The sequence below is a fragment of the Gigantopelta aegis genome, chromosome 6 (genome assembly GCF_016097555.1).
Source record: "Gigantopelta aegis isolate Gae_Host chromosome 6, Gae_host_genome, whole genome shotgun sequence".
Taxonomy (NCBI): domain Eukaryota; kingdom Metazoa; phylum Mollusca; class Gastropoda; order Neomphalida; family Peltospiridae; genus Gigantopelta; species Gigantopelta aegis.
The window spans coordinates 102,344,136-102,355,765 of record NC_054704.1 but is presented as its reverse complement, the minus strand read 5'-3'; the positions used below and the strand labels follow the sequence as shown (position 1 = coordinate 102,355,765).

The 11,630-nt window shown below is 38.3% G+C and overlaps 1 protein-coding gene across 1 annotated transcript in view; it reads right to left on the bottom strand.

Moving 5' to 3' along the window:
• Positions 1-10,828, bottom strand: part of LOC121374838 — a 24,841-nt gene extending 14,013 nt beyond the window's left edge. The window contains exon 1 of the mRNA XM_041501949.1: positions 10,698-10,828. Within this exon, the coding sequence (XP_041357883.1) occupies positions 10,698-10,828 (131 nt within the window). The remainder of the gene's footprint in view (positions 1-10,697) is intronic.
• Positions 10,829-11,630: the final 802 nt, after the last annotated feature.

The window sequence follows — 11,630 nt, the reverse complement described above, 5'->3', positions numbered from 1 at the left end:
AGACCTCAAGTCACCTTCCTGAGAGGAACGCGATACCCAGTCATCTATGTTATATCCACATTGATACAACAATTCGGTAGAAGTCAAGTCACCTTCCTGAAAGGAACGCGATACCCAGTCATCTATGTTATATCCACATTGATACAACAATTCGGTAGAAGTCAAGTCACCTTCCTGAGAGGAACGCGATACCCAGTCATCTATGTTATATCCACTTTGATACAACAATTCGGTAGAAGTCAAGTCACCTTCCTGAAAGGAACGCGATACCCAGTCATCTATGTTATATCCACATTGATACAACAATTCGGTAGAAGTCAAGTCACCTTCCTGAGAGGAACGCGATACCCAGTCATCTATGTTATATCCACTTTGATACAACAATTCGATAGAAGCCAAGTCACCTTCCTGAAAGGAACGCGATACCCAGTCATCTATGTTATATCCACATTGATACACCGATGGGTGTATACTACCAAATCAAATCACATACGGGTCTATACTAACTCATACAGTGACTTGTGATAACAATACGGGTCTATATAACAATACCGGGTCTGATAACAATACTCATACAGTGACTCGTGATAACAGTACGGGTCTATACTAACTCATACAGTGACTTGTGATAACAATACGGGTCTATACTAACTCATACAGTAGACTCGTGATAACAATACGGGTCTATACTACTCATACAGTGACTTGTGATAACAGTACGGGTCTATACTAACTCATACAGTGACTTGTGATAACAATACGGGTCTATACTAACTCATACAGTGACTTGTGATAACAGTACGGGTCTATACTAACTCATACAGTGACGTGTGATAACAATACGGGTCTATACTAACTCATACAGTGACTTGTGATAACAGTACAGGTCTATACTAACTCATACAGTGACTTGTGATAACAGTACAGGTCTATACTAACTCATACAGTGACTTGTGATAACAGTAGTACAGGTGATATACTAACTCATACAGTGACTTGTGATAACAGTACGGATAACAGTACGTGTCTATACTAACTCATACAGTGACTACAGTGTGATAACAGTACGGGTCTATACTAACTCATACAGTGACGGGTCTATACTAACTCATACAGTGATAACAGTACGGGTCTATACTAACTCATACAGTGACTTGTGATAACAGTACGGGTCTATACTAACTCATACAGTGACTTGTGATAACAGTACGGGTCTATACTAACTCATACAGTGACTTGTGATAACAGTACAGGTCTATACTATAACTCATACAGTGACGGGTCTATACTAACTCATACAGTAACTCGTGATAACAGTACGGGTCTATACTAACTCATACAGTGACTTGTGATAACAATACGGGTCTATACTAACTCATACAGTGACTTGTGATAACAATACGGGTCTATACTAACTCATACAGTGACTTGTAATAACAATACGGGTCTATACTAACTCATACAGTGACTTGTGATAACAGTACAGGTCTATACTAACTCATACAGTGACTTGTGATAACAGTACAGGTCTATACTAACTCATACAGTGACGTGTGATAACAGTACATGTCTATACTAACTCATACAGTAACTCGTCATAACAGTACGGGTCTATACTAACTCATACAGTAGCTCGTGATAACAGTACCGGTCTGTACTACTTCATACAGTGACGTGTGATAACAATACGCGTCTATATAACTCATACAGTGATTTGTGATAACAATACGGGTCTATACTAACTCATACAGTGATGTGTTATAACAATCCGGGTCTGTATAACTCATACAGTGACTTGTGATAACACTACGGGTCTATACTAACTCATACAGTGACTTGTGATAACAATACGGGTCTATACTAACTCATACAGTAACTCGTGATAACAATACGGGTCTATACTACCTCGTACAGTGATTTGTCATAAGAGTACAGTCCTATACTAACTCATACAGTGACTTGCGATACCAATACGCGTCTATATAACTCATACAGTGACTTGTGATAACAGTACAGGTCTATACTAACTCATACAGTGACGTGTGATAACAATACGGGTCTGTACTAACTCATACAGTGACTTGTGATAACAGTACAGGTCTATACTAACTCATACAGTGACTTGTGATAACAGTGCAGGTCTATACTAACTCATACAGTGACTTGTGATAACAGTACAGGTCTATACTAACTCATACAGTGACTTGTGATAACAGTACGGGTCTATACTAACTCATACAGTGACTTGTGATAACAGTACGGGTCTATACTAACTCATACAGTGACTTGTAATAACAGTACGGGTCTATACTAACTCATACAGTGACTTGTGATAACAGTACGGGTCTATACTAACTCATACAGTGACGTGTGATAACAGTACGGGTCTATACTAACTCATACAGTGACGTGTGATAACAATACGGGTCTATACTAACTCATACAGTGACTTGTGATAACAATACGGGTCTATACTAACTCATACAGTGACTTGTGATAACAATACGGGTCTATACTAACTCATACAGTGACTTGTGATAACAGTACGGGTCTATACTAACTCATACAGTGACTTGTGATAACAATACGGGTCTATACTAACTCATACAGTGACTTGTGATAACAATACGGGTCTATACTAACTCATACAGTGACTTGTGATAACAATACGGGTCTATACTAACTCATACAGTGACTTGTGATAACAATACGGGTCTATACTAACTCATACAGTGACAGTACGGGTGATAACAGTACGGTGATAACTATACTAACTCATACAGTGACTTGTGATAACTGACTTGTGATAACAATACGGGTCTATACTAACTCATACAGTGACTTGTGATAACAATACGGGTCTATACTAACTCATACAGTGACTTGTGATAACAGTACAGGTCTATACTAACTCATACAGTGACTTGTGATAACAATACGGGTCTATACTAACTCATACAGTGACTTGTGATAACAGTACGGGTCTATACTAACTCATACAGTCACTTGTGATATACGGGTACGGGTCTATACTAACTCATACAGTGACTTGTGATAACAGTACAGGTCTATACTAACTCATACAGTGACTTGTGATAACAGTACAGGTCTATACTAACTCATACAGTGACTTGTGATAACAATACGGGTCTATACTAACTCATACAGTGACTTGTGATAACAGTACAGGTCTATACTAACTCATACAGTGACTTGTGATAACAGTACGGGTCTATACTAACTCATACAGTGACTTGTGATAACAGTACGGGTCTATACTAACTCATACAGTAACTCATAACAATACGGGTGACTGACTTGTGTGATAACAGTACGGGTCTATACTAACTCATACAGTGACTTGTGATAACAGTACGGGTCTATACTAACTCATACAGTGACTTGTGTGATAACAGTACGGGTCTATACTAACTCATACTCAGTACAGTACGGGACTTGTGATAACAATACGGGTCTATACTAACTCATACAGTGACTGTGTGATAACTCATACGGGTGATATACTAACTCATACAGTGACTTGTGATAACAGTACGGGTCTATACTAACTCATACAGTGACTTGTGATAACAGTACGGGTCTATACTAACTCATACAGTGACTTGTGATAACAGTACGGGTCTATACTAACTCATACAGTGACTTGTGATAACAATACGGGTCTATACTAACTCATACAGTGACTTGTGATAACAGTACAGGTCTATACTAACTCATACAGTGACTTGTGATAACAGTACGGGTCTATACTAACTCATACAGTGACTTGTGATAACAGTACAGGTCTATACTAACTCATACAGTGACTTGTGATAACAGTACAGGTCTATACTAACTCATACAGTGACTTGTGATAACAGTACAGGTCTATACTAACTCATACAGTGACTTGTGATAACAGTACGGGTCTATACTAACTCATACAGTGACTTGTGATAACAGTACGGGTCTATACTACTCATACTCATACAGTGACAGTGACTTGTGATAACAGTACGGGTCTATACTAACTCATACAGTGACTTGTGATAACAGTACGGGTATATACTAACTCATACAGTGACTTGTAATAACAGTACAGGTCTATACTAACTCATACAGTGACTTGTGATAACAGTACGGGTCTATACTAACTCATACAGTGACGGGTCTATACTAACTCATACAGTAACTCGTGATAACAGTACGGGTCTATACTAACTCATACAGTGACTCGTGATAACAGTACGGGTCTATACTAACTCATACAGTGACTCGTGATAACAGTACGGGTCTATACTAACTCATACAGTGACTCGTGATAACAGTACGGGTCTATACTAACTCATACAACTGACGTGTAATCAACAGTACGGGTCTATACTAACTCATACAGTGACTCGTGATAACAGTACGGGTCTATACTAACTCATACAGTGACTCGTGATAACAGTACGGGTCTATACTAACTCATACAGTGACTCGTGATAACAGTACGGGTCTGACTAACTCATACAGTGACTCGTGATAACAGTACGGGTCTATACTAAGTCATACAGTGACGTGTGATAACAATACGGGTCTACGGGTCTATACTAACTCATACAGTGACTTGTGATAACAATACGGGTCTAGTAATGTTTATTTTGTAAGACGTTTTCGTAGAACTGGAAATACATTTCCAAATAAGGATCAAAGGGTCCTCTGTTGCTGTGGCCACTTGAAATGGACGAAGACATTTCTGCGTTTTGACAAACAAGGAGTGTTATATCCTGTTCAATCCTCTTTGTCCATACGTTGGTGGAAATCTGAAATAAACCAGGAATAAAGAAATAAAACTACTACTATCTTTACCGGAAAACATATTTCAGAAGAAATTAGTTTGATGTTTTATTTGAGAAAATAATGTTTATATTAGGAAAGGCTTCCCTTCTGTTGCCCAGTCTTGTGATAAAGGCATTAATTTGAATTACTGATCATTGCGGTCTTCTCTAATGTATAATGCAAATTGCCCTTCATGGCTACAGTCGCTTCACAGTGATGTGGAAAATTCAATTTTCATTCTCAGTCAGGCTGAGTGCAGCAATTCGTTAACAAGGTTGCATGTGTTTCTGGAGTATTTTAATGATTGCCACGATTGATCACGTCGGTTCCGTTTCACGAAAAGATCGTAATTATGGCTGATCGTAGTGGCCTACGATTAGTGTTATGGTTAGCACGCGTAACTATTAATGTTTTAATGCAAACGCGTGTGTAGGGATGGGGGAGGGTTTCGAGTGTCGTAGGAAAAAGATGAGCTATAAACATCAATCGAGATTTGACTAATCGCATTTCAAGGAAGCGCTCTACCACAAAGTATTCACGAGGTTCCTGTTGTGCTTTGACTGTGAGGTTTTTAAAATACTAATGTAAATACATAATACGTTTTAGTGGAACTAGCAACTTCATAATAACATCGACCTTTGTTATTGTCTGCTGTTAGTACTGCGCATGTGTTGCAACAGGCGCGTGCAGGGGAGCGGGAGATAGGATCTTGAAGCCAACCCTCACCCCCACCCCACCACCACCTCCGCTCAAACCGAATTTGCTTTCTTTTTTCAATATATTATAGCACGACTCGACCACCACCTAAAACCTTCGCTTGATATTAGGGGTGGGAAATCTGAAATATTTTTGGAGCAGATTTGATTCTATGTCCATTTTGTCGTAGAATACAAATCTGATGGATTTTTTTTTACCTATCTTGATGTTTGATATTGGTAAATGCCAAAATTCAAAATGGCAGCCAAAAAGTATATTTTTTACAACATTATGTGTATTCTTAATACACTATGGCTTGTAATATAAGGATTTCTTACGTTTTGCAGAATGTTGATTTGAAATTTGATATGAAGCATTGAAAACAACATTTGCTGTTAAAGTGACCTATAATTTATGAAATTGTTTATAGAATCACAGTAATATTGATCAATATTGTTGTATCCATTCTTCCAGGTGCAACATCCTAGATGTCCAGATTGGCTAAGAAGACGTTTGTTTTGTTTAACGACATCACTAGAGCACATTGATTAATTAATCATCGGCTGTTGGATGTCAAACATTTGGTAATTCTGACTTGTAGTCAACAGAGGAAACCCGCTACATTTTCCCAAATGCAGCAAGGGATCTTTTATACGCACCACCCCACAGACAGGATAGCACATACCACGGCCTTTGATATACCAGTCGTGGTGCACTGGCTGGAACGAGAAATAGCCCAATGAGCCCACCGACAGAGATCGATCCTAGACAAACCGCGCATCAATAAATAAATTGTTATAATGAATGAATAAATATAACAGTAGGCCTATATCCCTCCATTGATCTAAGGTGTATCTAAGGAATTGCTATAGTGAATGAATAAATATAACAGTAGGCCTATATACCTCTATTGATCTAAGGGTTTTGGTCAAAAGATGAAGAAAGGCTATGAAGAGAAATACAATGAAATAGAAAAATGGTATAAGAAGGTAAAGACATTTATTGATGCGTATGAAGAAAGAAGAAACACGAAGAGTATCGAAGAGAGCTGGACCATGATTTTGGTTTCAAATGACAGCTGAACGTTACATTGCAATACGTAACATTAGACATCGGTATCAAGCTCTTGGGTGAAATGAAAAAACATTTGAGAAGAAACTAAAATAAACAGATGAGACTCATAAGCAGCAAATAGAAAAACCTAGTGACTTAGATCCAGACTTAGATAGTATGGTCTTAACTCCAGTCAACAGGCATGTTGCTTTCCGAATGGGCCCACAAAACTCGTTGATATGATAATGAGTTGAATGCAATCATACCTTCAGTTGTTACTATTAGGACAAGTTAGAACAATAACATGAGGGTCGTTTAGATTACAGAGTGTATTTTAGAGATTTAGCTGGTCTACATTTGTTTATTTACTCAATACACATATTTTCAGCTGCTATATTATTACCAGTACCTACAGTTATAAATTCTGAACAATAACATTGAGTATCTTTTAGATTCCAGAATGTATTTTACAGATTTAGCCGGTCTATATTTGTTTATCTACTCAAAACAAACATTTTCAGCTACTATATTATTAGCAGTACCTACAGTTATAAGTTCAGTCATTTGGTTGGTTTCTTACATAAGTATATCATTCTTCACATGAGAATTCTTCCATTAGATTGCCATTAACCGATATCAAACGTCCTGTTACGTCAAAAATTCCACCGGATTCAGATTCTATATGCAAAATGGCCATAGAAAGAACTTTTAAGAAAAAGTTCAAGTTTGCCCAACCCTATTGATACAGTACATGCCATCACTCTCGCACAAGTTCCTGCGCGCGCGCCAGTTCAAGCAATAACTAATGAAGCCAGTGGCCAATGCTGCGTGTTTTAATTTATCCCACGCCAGTGTTTTGTGGGTATATTACATAACTAAGTTTTCACTACCGCTGCTTTAGTGCTGTCGAAACACCGATGTAAGACGGAAATATTTACGACTGTATTGTAAATACTCATTTTACAATCATTTCTCATATGCTGCCGTTTGACGACCTGAGTGTAGCGTAATAAAGTTTCAAAAGTTCTAGTTACAAGATATGGCTGATAAAACGAGCTGCTAATCGTAGTAAATAAAAGAACGGCCTTAGTAAGAAGTATTTAGAACGATAGTAGTGCTACAACCGCTTCGTGAAACCGAGCCGTGGACATAACGTTTTGTTGGCTAATTTCAGATCCTCTGACGGAGACATCCCAGGCCCATTCGCGGTAAGATCCGAATGACTCTACACATGCTATGTGTTATTTAACCTGTTCATAAATGTCACGTGCACATAAATGCTAATATCTGCATTATCTTTCGGTCTGTTTAGACAATATTAACCATTTAATAAGCGAGGATAAATAAAATAGAATAAAATGAAACAGAATAAAACGAACCCCAAAATTAAACTGAACTAAACTGAACTAAACTGAACTAAAACAAAACAAAACAAAATAAAATAGAAATTGGTGCTTTAACATTCAATCAAATTGATTAATTGTGCAACATTATAATGAGGAAATATCAAATGCAGTATATATAATTATCACGAACGGACATAGGCGTATGGACTCTCATTTTTGCAGGGGGCAGGCTGGCTTTTGTACAAATTAAACGAAAATGCCTGATTCTGGATAACAACGTGTTTTTTTTGTCATATTAGCTTTACTGTCACACAGCTATATAGGGTTGCAAACTAATTACTGCGCATTTTTACATGGATTACAACTAATTGTGCGGGTAAAATGATGGACATATCTGGTACAAAGGTCTCAATTTGCTCGAATATCTCCATAATGTTTGCCGGATTTTGATGATTTCCTCCAGCAGACCCTGGTTTCAAGCCAGGAGAATGAACACTAAATTTGGATGGAGTTACAATGCAGTAAAACAAACGTCTGTGACGCTGGAACGGGGAAACACCTAATAATAGACTAGAGATCGTGTTTATAACCGTTATTTCTCACAAGTACGTGTGTTTTAAAAAGGTCAAGAATGCAGGTTACGGTATTAAAAATACCAGGATGACCAGAAATACTTTGGATGTACGAAAATGGATCCTCTAAATAATGTTTGATTTAAAAAACATCTCTAGTAGTGAAAAATACGCCGTATTGTTTAAAAACTAGGGTGTGTCACTTTAAACAACATGGCATCGTCCTTGAAAGTCCTTGAAAGTCCTTTTGCGTTGCACTGTGAGAGTTGAGTGAATTAATCACTGTCATTGTTTATTTTACACACAAATGAAAGCAAACTGTCTAGCACCGTACCCTTTACTCCTGCTGTGTATTATTGTCCAAAAATACGGTAGACCTCAAGTCACCTTCCTGAAAGGAACGCGATACCCAGTCATCTATGTTATATCCACATTGATACAACAATTCGATAGAAGTCAAGTCACCTTCCTGAGAGGAACGCGATACCCAGTCATCTATGTTATATCCACATTGATACAACAATTCGATAGAAGTCAAGTCACCTTCCTGAGAGGAACGCGATACCCAGTCATCTATGTTATATCCACATTGATACAACAATTCGATAGAAGTCAAGTCACCTTCCTGAAAGGAACGCGATACCCAGTCATCTATGTTATATCCACATTGATACAACAATTCGGTAGAAGTCAAGTCACCTTCCTGAAAGGAACGCGATACCCAGTCATCTATGTTATATCCACATTGATACAACAATTCGATAGAAGTCAAGTCACCTTCCTGAAAGGAACGCGATACCCAGTCATCTATGTTATATCCACATTGATACAACAATTCGGTAGAAGTCAAGTCACCTTCCTGAAAGGAACGCGATACCCAGTCATCTATGTTATATCCACATTGATACAACAATTCGGTAGACCTCAAGTCACCTTCCTGAGAGGAACGCGATACCCAGTCATCTATGTTATATCCACATTGATACAACAATTCGGTAGACCTCAAGTCACCTTCCTGAAAGGAACGCGATACCCAGTCATCTATGTTATATCCACATTGATACACCGATGGGTGTATACTACCAAATCAAATCACATAGACGACAAAAGTAACATATGTGGCTAAAACTCCTACCTGCAACGTATCAATCGACATAAACGCCACGTATATAAATACTACCACCCCTCACCCTTAAAGTGAATCACAAAAAAGTGGGTGTCAAGCTGCTCATTTCTGAGATAACGGGTAGCGTCTACCCTAGTTCCGTACAAAATTTGAGTACTTTTTTTTACAGGTAACGTTGACGTTGAAACGGGGAAATACCCTAATAATAGACTAGAGATCGTGTTTATAACCGTTATTTCTCAGAAGTACGTGCGTTTTTAAAAAGGTCAAGAATGCAGTTAACGGTATTAAAAATACCAGGATGACCAGAAATACTTTGGATGTACGAAAATGGATCCTCTAAATAATGTTTGATTTAAAAACACATTTCTAGTAGTGAACGTAACAGAAGTAATGTTGGTTAAGCTATCCCAATTTGTGAGTTTTGTACAGTATATCATTTTTTATCCCATGGGTTGTTGATAAATACTGGAAATATTACTTACTCTGCCTCCCATGTGAACATGTTTGGAACCACCCTGAATAAACAATGAGTCGGATGTTTATTATATATCTTACATTGGAACCGCCCTGAATAAACAATGAGTCAAATGTTTATTATATATCTTACATTGGAACCGCCCTGAATAAACAATGAGTCAAATGTTTATTATATATCTTACATTGGAACCGCCCTAAATAAACAATGACTCGGATGTTTATCATATATCTTACATTGGAACCGCCCTGAATAAACAATGAGTCAAATGTTTATTATATATATTACATTGGAACCGCCCTGAATAAACAATGACTCGGATGTTTATCATATATCTTACATTGGAACCGCCCTGAATAAACAATGAGTCGGATGTTTATCATGTATCTTACATTGGAACCTCCCTGAATAAACAATGAGTCGGATATTTATCATATATCTTACATTGGAACCGCCCTGAATAAACATTGAGTCGGATATTTATCATATATCTTACACTGGAACCGCCCTGAATAAACAATGAGTCGGATATTTATCATATATCTTACATTGATTGTGTGAGTACAGGATCGAGCTGGTGCAGCACACACATGCATGTCAACCTTGATGTTGTTGTCGTCGATGTTGCCGTTGTCGCACACGTCGAATTGCTTGCGTAGATGCTGATGTCGACGTTGTCTGCTGTCGGCGTTTCCGCGCAGGCAGGTTCGAATCTCGGCAGTACAATAGACATGATGTATTTTATACAGACATAATATGCTACACAATATTAATTTTTTTAAAAATAAAACAATGATAAAATTTTAGTAGATTTCTCCACTCTTTTTTTTTCTTCTCGCCACTTTGAGGAGAGTTTTCCCGTTTGGTGCTGTATGAGTGTGGCAAAACATTTATGTACATTTTCTTTCCGGTCCGTTAATAATTTTCTATTTTTAGACGATGATTTCACGGTATGACATACCTCTAACAAGAATTAACGTATTCCTGGGAAATTTCGTTAGGTTTGTTTGAGATATAATTGAAAAGTTTAACGTCTGTTTCGTTTACGGACACAACTGGAGTACATTGGTGAATTAATCATCAGTTACGGGACGGATGTCAAACAGTTGGTGATTCTCACACGTTGTCTTCGGCGGAATCACGCGACATACTCCCGTTAGCAACAAGACATCTTTTATATGCACCATCCCGCAAACAGGACAACACATACCACGGCATTTGATACACCAGTCTTAGAGCATTGACTGGAACGGGGGGGGGGGGGCAACTAGAGAATGGGTCCACTGAGATGGTGAGATCTGTTGACCCCTCAGCACCTTAGCCGAGCGCGCTAGCCACTGACCTGGGGCGGAACGTAGCCCACTGGTAAAGCATTCGCTAGTTTCGCGGTCGGTCTACGGTTGATCCCTATTGGACTACTTGTTCCAGCCCGCGTTTTACAACTGGTGTAGCAAAGGCCATGGTATATAGTATCCTGTCTGTGGGATACTGCATGTAAAACATCCCTTGCTGATGAGCATAAAGAGTAGCCATTG